The 20,764-nt window shown below is 36.9% G+C and overlaps 2 protein-coding genes across 7 annotated transcripts in view; one reads left to right on the top strand and one right to left on the bottom strand.

Annotated features, from left to right (window-relative positions):
- The window catches only part of ccdc146 (coiled-coil domain containing 146), a 22,189-nt gene extending 14,656 nt beyond the window's left edge, over positions 1–7,533 (top strand). For 5 of the 6 annotated variants that reach the window (XM_079869836.1, XM_079869833.1, XM_079869838.1 and 2 more), the window contains 7 exons: positions 580–804; positions 890–1,118; positions 3,018–3,140; positions 3,487–3,624; positions 3,965–4,213; positions 4,546–4,747; positions 7,419–7,533. In XM_079869836.1, coding sequence (XP_079725962.1) covers positions 580–804; positions 890–1,118; positions 3,018–3,140; positions 3,487–3,624; positions 3,965–4,213; positions 4,546–4,746 — 1,165 coding nt within the window. In that variant the 3' untranslated portion in view covers position 4,747; positions 7,419–7,533. Of the gene's footprint in view, positions 1–579; positions 805–889; positions 1,119–3,017; positions 3,141–3,486; positions 3,625–3,964; positions 4,214–4,545; positions 4,748–4,892; positions 4,971–7,418 lie in introns of those variants that run through there. The other variant, XM_079869834.1, reaches the window with a different exon arrangement.
- On the bottom strand, positions 5,637–20,764 carry gsap (gamma-secretase activating protein). The gene is made up of 31 exons (XM_079869839.1): positions 20,270–20,764; positions 20,004–20,065; positions 19,706–19,762; positions 19,262–19,331; positions 19,101–19,148; positions 18,002–18,090; positions 17,835–17,904; positions 17,654–17,703; positions 17,449–17,553; positions 17,275–17,331; positions 17,106–17,155; positions 16,910–16,989; positions 16,455–16,532; positions 16,298–16,384; positions 16,058–16,150; positions 15,148–15,368; positions 14,992–15,061; positions 14,825–14,904; positions 14,582–14,662; positions 13,798–13,932; positions 12,817–12,875; positions 12,497–12,528; positions 11,680–11,741; positions 10,852–10,947; positions 9,621–9,691; positions 9,438–9,532; positions 7,948–8,067; positions 7,530–7,591; positions 6,662–6,766; positions 6,283–6,379; positions 5,637–6,185 (listed from the first exon to the last, which is right to left on the bottom strand). The coding sequence occupies exons 1-31, from the start codon at positions 20,349–20,351 to the stop codon at positions 6,085–6,087; spliced, it is 2,565 nt and encodes an 854-aa protein (XP_079725965.1). The 5' UTR covers positions 20,352–20,764; the 3' UTR covers positions 5,637–6,084.

Below are 20,764 nucleotides of genomic sequence, written 5' to 3'. Positions count from 1 at the left end.
ACTGTGAACTAATAAGAACACAAACATTTTTATTAGCTAACATTAACAAACTGTGTTGTGGGGTAACGTTATGTCAGTCAAAGTTACAGAATGATTACTTTTTTCAAGTAACGAGTAAAGTGACACATTACTTTCCATAAAACATAACTAAGTAATGCAATCAGTTACTTTTTAGGGAACGCAATATTGTAACGCATTACTTTTAAAATTTTCCCCAACATTGTTAACAAAGGTTCATAATAAATGCTGTGAAAATATTTTTTTCAGCGTTGATTCATGTTAGTTAATTCATAAATTAACAATGGTGACAAATAAGATCTTATTGTAAAGGGTTACCAGATAAGGTTTCCATAATACAGATATTACCATGAGAACAGATTAAGGTGTGTGACAGCAAAAGATTTTCCAACGCAGATTTTGCAATGGTTAATGTTGGTCACACCACGCGGATTCACCACATTGATCTTCATACATCGCTATACTATTGATAATAGACAATGGACCTTTGGGCCATTAAATTTCTCCAAAATTTCACTAATATGACTGCACCTTTAGAAATCTTGTATTGGTTCACTCTAGGTTGCTGCAAAAGTCCAATCTGCAGTTCTCTCAAAGCTTAAAGCTCAGAGACCATATGAAGGATGAAACCATACGGGGGTTAAAGGTTCTGCAGGAAATGCACCAGAAACGAGAGGAACAGAAATTGAACCTCAGCAATCTCAAGAACACAGTCGACATGCTGGAGCAAAACCGGTTGCGTATTTCCAAGAGCTATGATGCCGCCATGCAAGAACGCAACAAGCGGTGAGAGAGAGTTTAGGGAACTTTACAGATCTGTCTTGCATTTGTACCATAACTTTGTATGTTGTTTGTGTGTTTGTGTTGCCAGGGAAGTGCAGCTTGTAGAAAGAGAGCAAGAATTGTGTGTTTTCTACGAGAGGCTAAATGAGCTGGTTAAAATGATTGAAAAAAGCAACTTAGAGATACAGAACATGGAGGATGAAATCTGCAACCTGAAAATTGAACAGAAAGAGCAAGAAAGACAGACCGACCTGCAGAAGAAACAGTTGTCAATCAAACGGACCCTGGAGGAAGAGAGCATCTTATTACAGATACAGGTACTTGCAACCCAGTTCTGAAATCAATGTGAAAAAAAATAATAAATTAAAATACAATTGCAGGCTTCTCAGAGGGTCTGCCAACTTTTGCATAAGATTGGAAGAAGCCAAAGAGACGATCTGTCATAGATACATAAATCAAAAAGAAGGTCCAACAATATAAACATTGAGTAAACAAACACACTATAATGCAGTAGAATGTAAGTAAAGGTTAGATTGTATATAATATTCCAAAAATGTATTGCCCTCTAAGGTGCCAATCGTACCCACAGATGTGTTCTTTTTACCATTTATAGTTCCCTTTAAAAGAGACAAAAGTGAAATAAACCATCCTGGAGTTTTATGGAGTCTCTTCATATCAACAGCTACTACATTAGAGCAGACCAAATAAACACTTAAATATTAGATCATGTCACTAGTTCTTGATACTTCTGTAGGGCTGTAAAGTCAGGGGTAAAAATTTCTTATGTCCCCAGCCACTGCCAACAATAGTTTACAATGCCAAAGTATGGTTTAAGTGCAATATTTCTCATTACATTTACATTATACATTTACATATCCAACACATTATGGCTACACTGGAAATGTTAACTACCATTCAAATGTTTAGGATCAGTAAGAATTTTTTGAAAGAAATTATTACATTTATTTAGCAAGGATGCATTAAATTGATCAAAAGTGACAGTAAAGACATATAATCCGCAACTGATTTCAACTGTAATAATAATAAGAAATGTTTCTTGAGCACCAAATCAGCACATTAGAATGATTTCAAATGGATCATGTGACAATATTACTGTTTTTAACATTATTTTTGATTGAATAAACGCAGTCTCGTGAGAATAAGAGCTTTCTTTCAAAAACATTAAAAAATCGCACTGATCCCAAACCATTGAATGGTAGTTTAATGGACTTTGCAGCAAATTTGACAAAGAAAAGAACTTGGAGTAGCTGTTCAACACATCAAAATGGGAAGAAATAATAGGTAAGAAATATTTTTCTGCGTAGGCACAGACATGTGATGACCTTTCAATTACTGGGTATCACAAAATGTCCTGTACTTGAACAAGTCCCTGAACAAGCAACAATTCATCCTACTCTTCATGGAATGCCAGGGAAACCGCCAAGCAGAAACAAAGGATTAAGACTCCTGCATTTCTTTTGCAGAGAACTAAATGATGACCTTTAACTCCCAGCCCTTGGCCTGTCACGGCAATGTGTTTCATGTTGGTGTGTTGGCTTGTGTGTTGCACTTCCTGGCTGTAGTCTCACATAGCACTAATATCATATATCTCTCCCAGATCAAGTCCACATAGACATTTAGATCAATGTTTCAGCTTTTCTGAGATGCTTAACACCTGCCATGGCCTAAGAGACAATAAAAGCTTTTGTCCTAACCAGAGGTTCTAGCCAGTGGGTATTTTTAGATTATGATGTACAGTATAAGCAAATGATTAAAGACATCAGTTAACAATCCTTGATCCAATTACATTGGCTTTGTTATGTTTGTGAAGACATTTCAAACCATTTGGCCCTCAAATGAATACAACAAACATGTTGGCACCAGATGATTCTTCTGTTGTGACATTGCCCGGAAGCCCCACAATACAGTCTGTAGTGACTGAAGAGCAAAATGACACATTTGCCGCCAGCCTGACGCCATCAAACCAGCTAAATGACTAATAAACAGACAAGTTTACTCTCTAGGTGGGGCCACACCTACAGAGGATCTATATTATCAATAAATAAGACAGAAAATAAATTAAATTCTAATGATGCATTAGATTAAATAAATTCTTTATGCAGCCTGTATATCTGTGTAATGAGAGCATAAGGGTTTTAAATGAGTCCACTGTTTTAACAGTGTCCTGATGGTGTGGCTGTTTTTCTATGCTATAGCTGTCTGAGATGAAAGACAGACTGACTAGTCTAGAAGTGACTTTAAAAGTGGACCAATGCAGAGCAAGAAAACTTAGTAGAGAAGATGCATCTCCTGAGGAGCTCATCAAGAAGATTGAACAGGTAATAACAGATTTGCCATATACAGTACATTTTTTATTTGTAACACCTTATTTCTTATATTCCATTATTGAATTATTTTCAATAATTATTTATATTTTAGACCTAGTTTGTGTTGTACATATTAATATATACTCTTTTACACATTTTATTGTATAACATGAGACGATGTTGACTTAATTTTAATGTATTAGGTAAGAAATTCTCAATGTAAAATGAACTGATTAAATTAAACCATCTTCCATAAAATGACTACACAGATCAGTTTTATATGGTTAGAAAAATATGCACTCATATACAGTAGGTAAAAATTTTGCTCACTGGTGTGTGTGTGTGTGTGTGTGTTTAGTTTGAGGTGCAACTGGTAGATAAAGAGGCTCAGCTCTTGGAAATGGAGCTTGTGTATGAGCAGGTAACACGCCTTTCTCAGCGCATCCAAATCAAAGCTGAGAACGGTAAAGAAGACACGCTGCATCTGGCTAAGAAAGTAAGTTCACACATTTACTCTAACACACAGCTCAGCAACATGGTTGGTTTAGATTAGTCCTAGACTAGTTTTGCTTCAGGACCCAGAATTTACATTGGACATCAAGTGGTGACCAACAAGAACAGAAAAAAAACCCCTGATGCCTTAACAATGCAGACCTCATTATCTCCAAAAAAAACATCAGTTGCCCATATTAATGAACCATAGCAAGCTCTCTTGCTCTTTAACCAATCCTTCAGCTTAACTAAACTTCAAACTCATGTACTGTGTTACTGTAAATACAGAAGGTCATGTAGCCAGTAGTTGTATCAAACTCATTTACAATGTGTTGGTGTTTTAGGTGAATGAGCTGCAGGCTCAAATCAGAGAGCGCACTCATAAAATGATGGCAGTGGTAGCGGAGCTGTCCATGCGACAGGCGGAGTGTATGACCCTAGAGCAGCAGATGAAAGAAAAGGAACTACTGCTGGACTTGTGTCATAGGCGTATGGAGCAGGGCCTGCCCCCCTCAGACAACATAGAGAACGAGTGGTTGCATTACCTTCGAGATAAGCACAGACGCCAGGCAGACGCAGAGAAAAAAGCCAGGGTAAGCCTCCAAATGCCATCAAAGAGACATAATACAAATTAAACACACACTACAGGCACACATGACTCAAATCTTACAGTAAGTGTTTTCATGAGATTTGACCTCATATGAACTTCTCGGTCACAATTGGTTTATGTAAATTCATCCTACCGTTATAAGGTCAATGTGTCGGATCAGGTGCTAAAGCAATGATGTCTCTCAATTTCTGTTAAACCTTCAAATGATAGTTGAATCGTACTTTAATGGAAATATATAGGTAAATATTTCAACCACAGAGCTATTAACATCACGTTTGTGTGATACGAATGTATTTCTGTGTTTATGTTTGTTAGATGGCTGAGGAAGACGAGTGGAACCAGCTTCCAAACGGTGTTTACACCACAGCTGAGCTTCGACCCAATGCTTACATCCCAACTGATGATCCTTTGCCAGTGCCCAAACACTATGGAGTCCTGGCCCCCTTTAAACCCTCCGAACCTGGTGCCAACATTCGTCATATCCACAAACCAAAATCCAAACCTATTGAGATCTAGCGTGAGTCACACCTGCAAACTGATGATGCTTACTGACGTAAAATTAAATGTCCAGATGTGCTCCCATTTCTGAGGAATCTGGTCCATTTCCTCAGAACTAGTGATGTTAACACGAGACTTGTTTGTCATATGGGTCTAATTTCTAGGCTTAGCAGCCAATGCAATGAAGCTTCTGCTGGAGGCATGCTGGGAATTCCAAGAGATTCTTTAGAGATCTGCCAGAGCCGATGGGTGGGAGAGGAGTTAGACATGATACTATGCCCTCTGGAGCCATGCACAGCTGAATTATACAGGGAAATTGATCACAGAACCAAATGGGACATTTAGTGGAATTGTTTAAGTGGTTTAAAGAGTCTTATTCATCCAAAAAAATCTACTATTTTTGTTAATCACTGTGTATCCTACAGTGTGTATATAAATATATATACACACATACTCACAGGCCCCATTCCAAAATAGAAATATGGACAATTCCCCCTATAAGCCATCTTAAAAAAATAAAAATAATATTCAGAATGTTGAAAAGAAACAATTTCCAGTGTTTAATAGTTGCATTTGTAATAGTGTCCAATATTTGGAGGCAAGAAAATGCTTTGCTTAATAATCGCATGGATAATATTTAGCAAATCATTTAGATGGTTTTATACATTAGTATTTCAACAACCCCTGATCTAGACACAACTGTAGCTTAATAATCAACTTCATTAATAGTGTGGTTTTCATACACTTTATGTACTTTAAATAAAAGTAACCAATAGCTACAAAGTGAATACCATGCCTTAGAGGCTCAACAGCATAATTGCAAACATACAGGCTGCAATCTAAAATAAGCTTTCAGGAAATTACTATCGACAAGAAGAATCCTATTTTGCAAAATGAAGAGTCCAAAGAATATATGATTTTTTATTTCTTGTATGTGAAATATTTACAGATGAACCCACTTGACTCCATACAACATCTGAAAAAAAAAATCCCTTTGTGTCTTTTCTTGGTCCTCTTCCATTGTGTGCATAGAAAAGTGCATAACATTCCCCATACGTATTGGCATCAGTAGAGTCAGTACGTGTCCACATGGGCACTAAAATGTGATATTTAAAGAGCACACTGACAGCCAGGAAATAATCTTTGGTCAACAGCTTGATTGTGTGCTTCAGTTTCTTGTATGACCTCCCCAAAACTGAAATTTATTACATTATTACATTACTACAGTCACCTAAATGAACCAAGCTTTGTACTTTGGCCAGGGGCACCTTTTCCCCTAATTTCCCATGTTTCTGTTTTTACTACTTTTTCGGTTTGTTCTTGGCTGTTTTTACTTGACTTCGTTCTTGGCTGTTTTTACTTGACTTCGTAGCCAAGCTTGATTAGAGTCTGCTTTAAGGCCGTCTCCTCCACAAACCTGACATCCACATTCTCCTGCTCTTCAAAAGGGTTCTGAGCTGAAATACAACACCCACACGATCATTACCTTACAGTAAATAATAACATTTACTAACCCAGAACATATTTTATGAAATTATCTCTGAAACCATGTACCTTGTTCCTCCCTATTCGAGAGAATCTTGGCGAGGTAGTTTAGAGGCAGAAAGTCAGGATAGAAACTTGACTTGCCATAGTCCAACAGTACAGAGTCCTAAAAAAAGAGCATGTGTTTAGCTAGTAAACATGGGAGCATTTGCTCCGATCAAAGAGCCAAGATCATGATTCATATTCCTAAGAATTAAAACATTTTATTCTTTGTTCAGGAAAAAATACAATGTCTGAACAGCAGTCGTAATATTTCATTCACCGTCAAGTCTAATAATCCGTTTCATCCAAGTATTAGTTTCAGTTGTTTGGCAGATATTCAAACCTCTTTTATGCAGTTGTGTTTAAAAAAAAAAAAAGAGAGAGAGACACCCCTTGCCATATTTACCCTGCTCTCTGAGTATTTGTCCAACAGAGTCCTGACGTATTCTCTGGAGATGCACGCAGAGGTGATGGGGTGATCCCACCGCTGGCTCACTTTCTGCTCTATATGCTAATTACAAAAACATAATATCAACATCAAATTGCAAATCTGTGATTCAAAAAGAATATTCATTGAGCGAAAATGTTAGGTGGGACTTCGGGAACTGATTTGATTATGAAAAGTGGGAGTTCCATACCAGAATGACACAGCCGGCACCAACTTTTGAGGAGATTTTTTAAGATCTAATGTTATTTTCCATTATTGCTGTAACCTTAAATTTATCACATTAACATTATCTGGCATTTAAATACTGTTAACTACTGTCAACATTTTAGAAAAGCTGCATTGCTGTAACTGTTTGGCAATTGGTTAACATTTTCCTGGCCCAGAGTAACTTATATTATATTTTGATAAAAGATTCCTAAGAGAAATTTTGATTCTTTGGAATAACATGCACTGTTGAATCATTCTAAATAACACTAGGAACCAAATGTTCCCAAAGCAAGGGAATAGGTTGGAAACCAGAATGGATGACTGCACTACCATGGAAAACAGCAAGACTATTCACTAAGCTGGAAATTGGCTTGTATTTTTCAAATACACCTGCCGCACTTTCTCACTTGGCTGCCTTAAGACTAGAAAACAAAGACTGAAGCCCAAGCATATGCTGTGACCCAAAACACAACCACAAACATGCTCACATTCCTTTTCTTCTACACAGGATAATAATTGGCATCTCCGAGAGCAGCTCCACGCTGTGGAAATTGAGGAAAGGCGAACCAGGACTTTACAAGACAAACATGTCAAGAGAAGAGTCAAGAAGGAAAGTTACCTCTGGAAGCCTCTTCAATATGCTGAACTTCAGCTGCTCATTGGCATCACTGTTGTCTAAACCTGTCATGAGGTAGATAGACAGAAACAGAGAGAAAGAAAACATACTGTAAAATTGTTCTTAAAATAAAGCACTGGCTCCTAAATGACCCTTGTTTTTTGAATAATGTGGACACATTTTTTTTTTATGAAATCACTCTCATTTTTATCTAAAGGCACTGTTTGATTCAAATCTAACAAATTTTCTCCAGGTCAGGGGTACGGTTTTGCCTATTGGAGTCCTTAATAGAGACCACGAATATGCTGTAGGAAAAAGTTCATAGGTGACAGGTAAAGTCTAACTATTGTATGTACGCAATATATAAATAGACAGCTTTTAAGAACATGATATATTAAAATGCGTGTGTTTAAATTTGTACCTGTAATAAGGCGTGAAACAAATGGTTCTGTGAGCTGAAGAAGGCCGTGGTCCACATACTGGAGGAAAGTGTGCCGTGGGAGACAACGGACTCCGAGGACACTTAACAGTGTAGAATAACCTAGGAACAAATGCACAGATAATAAACCACTTTTTTGATTTAACTAGTTTAACCAGTTATGTGATGGACAGAGTGGACAGATCTGAAGGACTTGGTAAATGATTTATATCTTAATAATCTTCCAGACGGGTCTGAGCCCAGGCCAAAGCATTTGTGTCAAAGAGCGGATCCACCCACACAGATCTGGCACACTTCAAATTTCAGAAACAGCTTTTTTTCCCCTCAGACACACCCAACAGCTAAACTACATGGAATTCATTTGGATTTTGGAGAGATGCTCATTTGATTAATCTTCAGAGGGTTCAAATTTCTTTGGCCGGGCATAGGAGAACTTAAGGTTCTCTTTTTCCTTTTGACATCATTAAACAATCTCTAAAAGTGTATAAACATGGAAAGAAAACACAGCAGCTCCCTTTTCTTAGTGTATAAGAACATTAGCTCTAAAACCCAGTGAGCAGCCTACCAAGACAGCATTCAAGACTCTTAATTTATGCAAACAATCTAATGCAGAATCGTTTTGTAGAGAAAGCAGTTAACCAAGCCCAATGGGAAAAATTGAGCTAGAATTGCAGACGAGGTTCAAGAATTGTCAATTTGTCTATCTCTGCATTCAGATATGCCTACATCCCTACTATTTAGTAAGCGAAAAGTAGTATGTGAAATGAGTAGCATGTCAGAATCAATACTATTCAAAAAAAAGTAGGCGAAGAGTAACGGGATGACCTACTACTTCTGAGGTGCGCATCTGACGACCAGTTTGACAGGTTACATGACAGTGACAACATGGCAGATGTAGTACGCCCAGATTACATTCATACTGTATAGAACAGGGGTGTTCAATGCTGCTCCTGGAAGGAGGCAAGTTGGCGCTAAACTCTGCAGGACAGCGGCCATCAAGGACCGAGTTTGGACACCCCTGATAAAGAACATACTTTTCTATAGTCGCAAAGTAAGATCCAAATCAAATGTAGTACCTACTTAGACAGTATGTTATTTTAGATGTGGTTAATGTACTTTTATTTAATTAAATACTGAGAGGTATTCATAAGAAACAGTTAAATCTAATTAAAATTGACTTTTTTGTCCAATATTTGTTTGTTATGCATTTTTATGATTAATAGTGTATTGTGTTTTCAGCATAGTAACATGCTAACATCAAATTCTATTGGAATAAATTATGATTTGAGTCTCTTCATGTGAGGAGGGATATTTGTGAGAGTTCCTGCCCATTTAGAGTGTCACTTATGAGATCCAGTTAGGATTCTGTCTTAATAGGCAGCTTTTTATGTAGGAAGACAAATACCAGCTCACTAGGTTTTGGAGCTGTTTTCTAAATGTATTCAGATCGTCTGAGTCAGGCTTCCTCTTACCTGGAGGGAGTGGGAGACAGAGACCTTTAGTTGCTTCCAGAATGCGAAACATCACATGAAACATCGCCCACTCTTCTGAACTACCCTGCTGCTTACTAGAACAGAAACAAGAATCAAAGGCTTTAGATTCAAGCAATCAAGCACTCTCAAATGAGGAAGTAAAACATGGATAGGTACACGTACATGCAGAGCACCCAGGGGCCCAACTTCAGCTTCTGCCATACCAATTCCAACACATGCCAGACCAGTTCCAGCTAAACAGAGAATACAACCATATATTACAAAAAAATATTTTAGACAAAAAGCAGATTGAAGACCACACCCATCCCCCATGCAGCTACTAAGAATCTATGAGGATGTTTAGTGGAAATAAACTCTTCCTGTCCTCAAGTGACTGTCAGAGAGTGTGTACTGGACAATCTGACTCACTTTTCCTTCCTGTTTTCATGGACAGCACAAATTCACGAGCACCACCCCTTCTCACTTTAGTTTCACTTGAGCAAGTTCACTAATTCTAAAATGCGCTTACAGTAGGCAGATCACGCATGGCTTCTCACATCCTCATGCTCGCCCTGATCTGAAAACAGGAAAAACCACTTAACGTCCATCTGCTTCCCCTCTGGTCTCCCCAATTCGGTGGAAACTTTCCTTCCCTAACGTAATAGAAGCGCAGCACATTATAGGGGTCTGTTCCAATATTCCCAACAGGAAAGAGATAACTATGTTTTGGCAAAAGGAAAAGAGTTCATCAAACACCAAGTCCAAATTCCGAGTGCACACTGCAAGATAGAAGGTCGTCACCTTTAAATTAAGCAATAAGCCCCTTGAAGCCGTGTTTTACAGTGGATTTAGAACAGCTAAGGGGCATTGTTAGGCACGATGCGGAGCGGAGCGTTTTAAACGGTTACTCCATAAAAATATCCATTTTAATATTTATTTTACTCATAAAATAAACCAGCAACAAAAAATATAAAGTTATAACACATTTATTCCTCCGCCAAGCAATGTAGTTCCAAAGAGGTTGCTAAGCAACGCATGCAGCAACAAATAATCACAAACAGCAGTTGCGCAGTAATACTAATGTAATGCGGTCACAGGTGTATGTTTGTTGAGTAATTTACAGCGGCTTCGAACGCGGCTCAACCAGTCAGAATCAAGACTGGAACTATCCGTTTTATAAGACTAATTTTAGCCCGCACTTTACAATCTAATAGCAGACAAGGTGTATCAATCTGGAACTTCTTGTTGCAAACAACTCACAGAAAGGGTCACAAGCTTTAGTCTTGTAGTGTGCGCTTGGCTTAAGTTTCAGCGCGGTTTTGTGTCGACCGAGGAGATTTGTCTCGCAGTTGCCAATTGCTAACTGCGTCTGTGTGCATCTCTTGCGTAATGATGTAAGAGCACAAACACATACCAGCTTTGCAGCATAATTCACCACCAGCAAATCAATCTTTTTCTTCCCCAATCGTGATAAATGTCTGTTCAAGTGTTCTCGGAGTTTGTCCACCATCTGAAAAAGACAAATATATAAACCTTGAGAACAAAGTCAAACCCGTAATTTGAGCCTATTTTAAACACAGGCTTCAAAATGACAATATAATAGTATCATTAAAATGTAATATAATGCTTGACAAATTAAGATCTAAAAAAGTTCAAGTACAGTCTGCTGGTCATTATTGCCAAAACTAAAAAAAAAAAAAAAAAAAAACACCTAGCTGACAAGAGCAGGAATTTGTTGCACTGCTTATTATCTGAGTATTGACCAAATATTTAAATCAAACAAAAAGTCATCATACAAAGATATTTGACTGCAGAATGACTCATCAGAATCACGTATTCCAGAAACCTGTACAATAAACTAAAAATATTGAATTTGAAATTATAAATAATAAAGCTGGTCCATTTAAACCAGTGAACACTGAGAATTAAGCCCTAAAATGGATTTATCCAAATGGATGACTCACTTCTTATTTTGGTCCATTTTAGATTTGGAGTGAGTGGTCTGAATAAGAATACATCTTGAGGACTACTGCAGTCACAAGAACATTTTAAGGAAAATCTTCATGTGGTTAGGGCTTTTAGGATTTATCCTCACTGTCATTCTCATGGTTTGCATAATGATCTAGTATATGACTCTGATTTCATCTTCTTTGACCTATGACATGTCAGTTAATTTTGTGTGGAGAGTTACAGCTGGCTGGCCACTGCTGGATGCTGGACAACTGACAGGCTCACCACTCACCAGGCCCACCAGCACCCTCTGCTGTTGGTCTTCCTCCTGAAACAGTGGAACGACACGCCTATCTGAAAGGACAGAATGAAGGTGAGCGGGGAATTGAGAGTGTAGTTTACACAAACCTGTCATCATTTACTCACTTCATGTAATTACAAACCCATACAGCTTTCATCCGACGCTCTCAAATCTCATTCATTTCACACAGGCGCTCATTTAAATGTTGGACTCTTTTTCTTGGTCACTGTATGGAGCAGCGTAAACATTCTCCAAAGCATCTTCTTTTGTGTTCCACAGATGAAAGTCATACAGGTTTGGACCAAAATGAGGATCAGTAAATTATGCCAGATTTTCATTTCTGATTAGATATTCCTATAAAAGTCTGAACTACCTTAATATTTCTATGTATATTCTATTTGTAGGAGCTTTGTGGGGACTGACAAGCTTTAAGTGAAAGAAGCATCCTGCACTGAAAGGTATTCAGATAACACAGTAGATTTGTCTTGTGTGTGTGTGAGAGTGTGTGTTTTGTGAGTAGGGAGGAGGTACTGTAATCAGTCTTATATAACACTATGGAATTCCTCCTCCAATTTCCCTCGTTTTTTAACAAGGTTCTTGATTAACTACTGTAGTGTACACATAAACCTGGAGACCGATTACATTCAAACCAAAGAATGTGACCCTGAAACTTCAGTCACTGGGACTTTCCATGAAAGTCTGAAATATTTCCAGGATTTTTTTTAACAGGGAATAATAATCTCACAAGTGTACTTTTGCTTTTAACAAAAAACAACGACTGGCCATTTAAAAAAAAAGTTTCACTAACCCAAACGCCAGGTGTCCACCATGGACAGAACTCTGCAAATAAGACACAAACAGGAAAAGAGGCATTTAAATTGCATCATGCTGCGTTTCATTTGCCAAAGTCTGATCAAACATCAACAACAAACACACTCAGCTCAGATAGATCAGTTATAAAAAAGCAATTTCTGTAGCTCATTTTACATAGGAAAATTATTAGATGTACTGAAAAATGGTCTTGTTTTAAATTGGGTTACTCTGTTTTGAAAGTATAGCATGCTTTTCTTGCTTTCCCATGCATAGTCATGCACACATAGCATTCGGGACATGCCGAACTCCACCCACTTTTTTGTGTTCTCCTCAATCTGGCGATAAGAGTGGGGAGATTTCTTCTTCTCCGAGTTCTGCAGCAATAACAAAAATGGATATTATAAAACAGAGTTCTAGTAGGCAATAATCCTAGGATCTGACCAGTCAATAATAGGCACTATGTCTTTTTTTACTATAAGGATGGCACTAAATGAATTTACTTAATAATATAATGTTTATTGAAACGTTTTAATTATCAGTCATTTATATTAATGACAATATAAATATATAGTATGCATTGCTTATAATATTTTTTGAAAATATATAAATGTATATTTATGTAGCAACCTATTCATTATTACAACTAGGGCAGTCAATAAATTAAAAATAATTAATTAATTTTGTTGTCAAAATTAATCAAATAAATAAAATCTAAGTTAAATATAAATCAAAATCATATGTGTAATTATTGGGTTCTGCAATTTGTTTGAATTGTATATTTTTCTATATTTCTCAAACCATCATGCAAATAATGCTGTAATTCAATAATAAAACAACTTTCCCAATGTAGCCATAATTTAATGTTTCATAATTTAGTGTTTTTGCCGTTTTCAACTGGTGTTCACATTTCCTATGAATGATAGGATTTCACCCGTGGGTCATATTTCACTTTTTGAGCTTCACAGATGATTAAATTTCACATGAATCCAAATGACTTTTGTTAAACATCCCATCTGGGTTTAATTTACAAAAATAAATTATCTGTAAAGAATGTCTTTCTCCATTTACATGCTTAACTAGGGATTTTTGAGAATGTGTGTGTGTGAAATGGATGCTTGTGCTATGGCTCCGATCAGTTCCAATAAGTTTTTAGAAATAACACAGAACAGAATAAAACTTTTTGACCAAATAGAATAAACATGTTAACAATTCTGAGTGACATTTAACAGATTCTGGGTCACTTCAGATGCACTCAAATGCTTTGTTTATGTCCTGATGCGTAATGTGTGGTCTCACCATAGCAGCCTGATATCTGATCCAGTCCTCCTTAATCAGATTGGTCCTAAAGCGTGGGCTCGGTACCGCCTCAAAGTACTTCATCCTCTCCAAAACATGCTGTAGCTCCTCCCAGTAACCCTGCAGGCTTTTAGCCTTCAACCACAATAACAACATTATCACAAAAGAAGATTTGCCAAACAGATTTTTCATAGGTAAAGCAGTGCAGCATAAGTAAGTGTTCCCTTTTGGAAAATAAAGGCCAAAATCTTAAAAATCGATCTGGACTGAAGCCCTGGAAAATGTTTAGGGAAGGTTGCACAATGTCACTCTAAATGAGCAACTATCAATTTTTGGTTTCAGCTGACAGTTGAAATCTGTTTCACAACTCAAACATTTCCTGATGTGTTTCCCTCTAACACCTCTCCCAAGCAGATTTAATGAATTAGATATGGATTCCCTTTTGTATGCACTAGCACTGATCTGAGACTCTCCTGCCACCTAGTGTTAAGTTGGTAAACTGCTGCTCTTCAAGTTTATTTGTCAGTCGATTTTACCTTGGTTACATATGTGAATTGTGTACAATATGCTCAGGAACATGTATTAAAGTAAATTGGATTAAATTTGTCTTTAAATTTAAACAGTTATCATAATCCTAACAGCTCAATTTAATTAAATGTATAAACACATCCGCCACACCTGAAATGCTGTCTGATTTTATTCATGTCCTCCTGTTCAGCACGTAAATAATATTTTATGAAATATATGAATGCATGTGGACTATAGACTAAAGAGCATCTCTTACCTTGCCTTTGATTATTGGCTGACAGAGCAGTTCAGGGGTGCATTTCACCCCAGGGATTGCCGTCAGAGCCACAGGAAGCTCCTAGAAATGCAATTGACACAAATGAAAAAAGGAACATAAGACCTTCTTTTAAGCTTACATTAAACAGATAGAAATCACAAAAGTCATGTAAAAGCTTTTTATGAGGGGATCAAGTACTCAGTGCACCTTTGAAATAATAAAGAAGTACAATCCATAGTTTACCTTCTTCTCAAGCACACAAGAGTATGGCAACAACTTATCTAGGCTCACACACTGCTGGTAGCTTATTCTGTACAGGGAGGCTGAAATGAGAGTAATACAGTTATTTCTAACACTAGTTTAGCATGCAAAACAGACATAGGCCACCACGTGAACACACAAGAACTCACCTAGAATGAACTCCTGAATCTGATCAAAAGCATCAAAGCTCATGACATTCTCACTGATCCAGTTTATGATCTGGGCCGAAAGATAAATGAGAATCACACATGTGTTTCCAGCACATATCCTTGTAACAAATCTCTCTCTCTCTCTATCTCTCACACCTTGAGCTCTATCACAGGATTTGGCTGCAGGTAGACCAGCATGCAGTGCAGGGCAGCGAGCCGCTGGGCCTCAGGCCTGTCTGAACTGAGAAGCTCCAGCAGGAAGTCAGGGTTGAGTTCCATGGTGTACATCCTGCCGGCTCGGGCATCAAGCAGCCTGCTGCCAGACATACTCACAACCTCACTGCCCGAACCCAGTGCTTCAATATGACCATCTGCCCCTGTGAGAGAGCAGAGTAAGGTAATGCACACAGAAAACACACAAAATACAGGTGAATGGATCAGTACTGCAATATCAGTTTTATAATTCATCTATAATTCTTTAAATAAAGAATTCATATTGGCCAGCCCTAAGTCTAACATGTATTACACAAAATAAAAATCACAAAGAAAAATAGTAATGTAAAACTAAATTACAACTAGTTTTACCCAAATGATGCAAAAGTGAAAATAACCAGAAATTCCAAAATAATACTGCAATAGTTCAAATGAAAACAAAACACAAAAAAACTAACCCTAATAAAAAAAAAAAAAACACTAAACAAAACAAAACAAAATCCCAAAAACGAACCCTAACAAAACACAAAATCAAGAACAAAACAACCCCCCCCCCAAAAAAATAGACAAAACACAACACAAAATAAAAACAAAAAACGAACCCTAACAAAAAAACACAACATCAAAAACAAAACAAAACCCCAAACTAACCCGAACTAAAAACAAAACAACACAACACAAAACAAAACCTAAAACAAACAAAAACACTAAACAAAACAAAAGACTAACCCAAACAAAAAACAAAACAAGACCTAAAACAAAACAAACAACAACACTAAAAACAAAAAACTAATCCTAACAAAAAAAATAGAAATGAAAAACAAAATGAAATACTGAAAATATTAGTCCTTACCTGATAGGAAAAGACTGTAGCAGAGCAGGTCTTGTTGTCTGCAGTTGATCAGGTGCAGGAAATGATCAGCCAGGTACACCACTATATAATAATCTGAAACAAATAAATCATCACAACCAAGAAGATGACCCTTGACACTATTTCCGATCAATGACTTTCTCTCTTTGAATGAAAGAGAGAATTGCAGACTGGGTTGGATAGATTTCTGTGGGTTAAATCAATGAGTGATGATGTACTGACCCAGATGAATGAAGATAGGATGGACGGTTGGCAAATTAGCAGGCGCAGAGCCTTTCTCTAGAGATACAGTGAACGTCTTGCTGCAACCTATCAAAGAGAGTCTATTATATAATGATCTATGTGAATGCTTATATCACTGTAGCATGATGTTTTGTACCTCTGTGCACAAATGCAATAGTGTATGTGGCGTCCTTATGCCAGCGCACCGGATGGCTGTAGCACACACACATGGTTCCTTTCAGAGACATTCAGAGATTCAGAACAGCAACTTACATCAGTTCAAATCAAATCAATTAGATGTCACACACACACACATCTTAAGCCAATACAGCTAAAATGCAGATCAGCAGAAATCATGTCAACGATTTAAAGCATATAATGCATTTTGGCAATTTACAGTAGGCGATATCAGGAACTGATTATATGCCAGCTTTTATCAACAAAGTGAAGCGTCTTTGTGATTATCAATATATGCGAAAAAGCAGAGAAAACTTACTCTCTATCCCATGATAAATTAAAAAAAGTGGAAAAACAACAGGTAAATATAGAGTAAATGTGTTAGTATTTCACAGTATGATTTAGTGTTGAAGAGCACATGCTAAAGTAACTTGCCTGATGGGCTGGTGAACACCTCTAACCTGACACCCTCGTCCTTCAGGTCCTGATAATGATCATACCCGAAGTTAACAAACCTGTACAAACCAAAGACACAGCTTAATTCTTTTTGCATGGGGTTGTCACCATCATATGGTTCTGTTATTATGTATAATGAGATGTTTTGCTTGTTTTTTTTTTTTGATTCACTGACCTCACAGAAGTGACAGAAGACATTTTAGGTATCTCCAATGGAAGCTCAAACTGTTGCACATACAAGCATTTGTTTTTTTAATGAATCAGCTCCTCTAAATATTATAAATATTAATAAAGCAGTAAAAAAGCTTTAGATGTGACACCAAGAAGTGCACAAAAATGTTTACCATGGTCTCAAAGTTGCGATCGGGGGAAAACTGAACACACTTCAGTGTGTGTTTCTCCTATAGGGTGGAGAAAAAAAAGGGCTTACACATACTGGAAAAATGTATGTTTCTTCTTCGAAATGCAAAGAACGAGGGCAAGTAAAACTAAAAAAGTGAACTGAAAGAGATTGTTACCCGTGCAGTGAGGTAAAAGAGTCTTTGAGTGTCCGAGTCCCACTGAACCCAACTGAACTCTTCAGCCACTCTCTCTCTGCTCAGACGCTCCGGGTTCAGCATCACCTGTTCAAACCAGCACAAGTACATGCGTTTCCTCAATGCATAGCATACGAGTATCATTAATTCATATCATTTCCACAGCATGTCACATAGCAGCCCTTACCACCCTGTAGCCCTCCTGCCTCGTCAGAGTTATGTGGTACAGATCAACATCTGCAGAAACAAAATAACCATTCATGATAAATTACAATAAATATATTTAAACTAGTAGCTTGAACAAAATATGGTATAGAGCAATGTATAAAGCATATTTATGGTATCTGAAACATTTTCACAATACATACAGCCATCCTCTGCCGCCAGCAGCAAATGACTCTCCAGTACGGTGGTCCGGCATGTCTTAGGATAAAGAAACTAGAAAGGGATCATGAGAAATATAAGACAATTTCAATGTGATTAACACTTTCATCGTGTTTTTCATCACCAGTTTCACATGACGGCTGTTTATTACCTGCACTTTGACCTTGCAATCCACTGCTTTCAGGACCTTTGTGTTGTTGATTGGGTGTATTTCAATGAGAAGTGTTAAACATTTTGACACTAAAGGAAAAAGAAAACAATGTCGGGAGTTAAAGGATAATCTGGACGACGTGACTGCGAATCTCTGCACATTTAACTGCACCTTGATTTCAGTAGTTTTATCCTGCTAAACTCCTTTATATACATTTAGATTCTCTGTTTTTTGGCTGCACTTTTCTTTGTTTGTTTGTATGTATTTTATGAAAGAATTAGGGTTTCCTTAAGATACAAAGAACAAATCCTAATGCCACATTTATTTAATCTACATTACTGTTACCACAGCAACCAATAAGGGAAGTGAAAAAATAATGATATAAAACTGCAACTGCCTCTTCTTCCTCAAATGGTCCAACAATACAAATATTTCAGACACAGTGCGTGTGTGTGTGTGCGTGTGAGTGTTTATTATGGAGGCCAAAATCTGTGGAAATTATAAACAGATAAATAAATACATTTAATAAATAAATTTAAAAAAGGAACAAATGACTTGATAAAACAAATATAACTAATTTCTAATTAAATAATCCTAAATTCATTTTTGTTTTCCTTTATTTATTATTTTATTTTTAAATGTATTTTTATTCTTTTCAACTTTTATTAATTCATTATTTCATTTATTTTTTATTTATTCCAACAGTGTATTTAATTATAAAAATATATTTTTACTTTTCCGTGCGCAACATGGAAATGAGGGAGGTAAACAGTATATGTGCGTGTGTGTGCATATATATAAATGCCCTCTTAAAATGATAAATAAAATGCCTGTAATAATTACTTTTTATGACCTTGCATTTCATAAAACTGAACCTGTGGGGACTTTTTTTATTCACACTGTCACACACATCTATTTTCAGTAGCAATAAAACAGATTTTTATTTTATTTTTTAAGGACCTTTGGGGACTTTTTTTTATTCACACACACATCAATTTTTAGTAGCAAATGCGAGTGAAATGCTCACACTGTCAAGAAACCTGCCATAAATAACAATTAAAACAGTAAATAATATATTGTTATAAATTATATTCTGTACCTGGTTTAAAGCGGCCTTCTCCTAGTGTGCATTGTGATAGACTGACCGCTAGCACAAAAGAAGCTCACATTAGTAATCACCTTCCCAAACCCAAAAAGTAATAATGATGAACCAAAATAAATGCATTGATGCACAGTATGTATATTTGTCAGCAGTCTTACCCAGGAGTGTTTCTTCTTTATTTAAAGAGCAGCTGCTGACACACACTTGCTTGTCAAAAGTGTAGAGGAGCTGTGAACACAAGAGGCACACGTGTGATAGACGATCCTTCCTTAGCTTCATTCATGAAAACTGGAATAGATGTGCATTTATCATATTTTTAATATACCAGGGGCCCAGTTGCATAAACTGCTAAGACTAGTCTTACAAGTTAGTCATCAAATTTTGTACATACAAACTTTGTTGGTCTAATTTGATACCGAAAGGTAAGACTGATAACCCCTAACTAACTGCTAGTTGCTTATACTAATGGCTATGTTTATGCAACTGGCCTCAGAGAGTTTGAATATTGCACTTTATATTCAGTTTATAATCATTTGTATATGGTTGGAGTTACATATTTACAGGCCAAATGTTCATCTCCAACATGGTAACCCATTCTGTACCTTATTCTCTGTACTGTGAGGATCATATTTCCCGATTCTTGTAGTTCCTGTTGCCCCCTAAACATATGATTGGAAAAAAAAATAACTTTTAAAAAGTCAAAAGGAGTAAAAAAGATAATAGTAAGTTAACGTAGTGGCATTCAGTTTGCATGTATGCTGTTTATTTACTACAGTGTGTATTGTACGGTAACGGCATACCGTGCTCTCATGTGCTGTAACTGGCGACAGATTGTGAACTATGAATGGAACGTCGCGCGCATGACCTGTTTAATGACCTGTTAAAGTGACACATACTTACTCTCCAAGAGTACACGACCCCTCCATCTCTCTCCACACTCAGAATGCGAGGCTCAAGAACACCTGCACACATTTTAAACAAGTACATCATCTGTGCATGTTTATAAATTCATTAAAATAAACAAAGAATGTTTCAGCAATATATAAACAATAATAATTCTTATTATAATATAATAACCATTGTATTAAATTCTAATAATTATTGCGTTTATATTAAAATATATATATATATAACACGCGCGCGCTGCATTATTTAAATCCGCTTACCTATATTCGCCCTTTCCTCTTTCGCCAAAATGCTTGAGACGACATCTTTTTGAGTGTCAAAAGTGGGGTTTAATCTCAACATGTGTGTGACTTGAGAAGTTGTCCTGCACAGATTTAGCAGAAAGCAAGTACACTAGACCTCAGATTGAGGAAATGACCTGATTTCACGCGTCAGCAGAGATAATAACTGCACACAAACATTGAGAACTAGAAATATGATATAACATTTGTAATAAAGTCGCTCCGGTTTATCGACGTGCCGAACACAGACAGTACGCTGAACATCAACAGACATCTATTACAACTAGAACGGTTCTTTGAAAATGAATCGATCGAACTTTAGGAGCTGGAAACGATCGAGCTGACTGGCTATTATACCTAAAAAAAATTATAAAAAAACCATCACGATCAATCATATTCGACTCGAAATGAACCGAAAGTACATGAATCTGCCGCTCCCGACATCACTTTCAGTGTTTACCGAAGCGCTCTGCC

The sequence above is a fragment of the Squalius cephalus genome (assembly GCF_949319135.1).
Source record: "Squalius cephalus genome assembly, chromosome: 4".
Taxonomy (NCBI): Eukaryota; Metazoa; Chordata; class Actinopteri; order Cypriniformes; family Leuciscidae; genus Squalius; species Squalius cephalus.
This window is presented reverse-complemented; position numbering and strand designations above follow the sequence as displayed.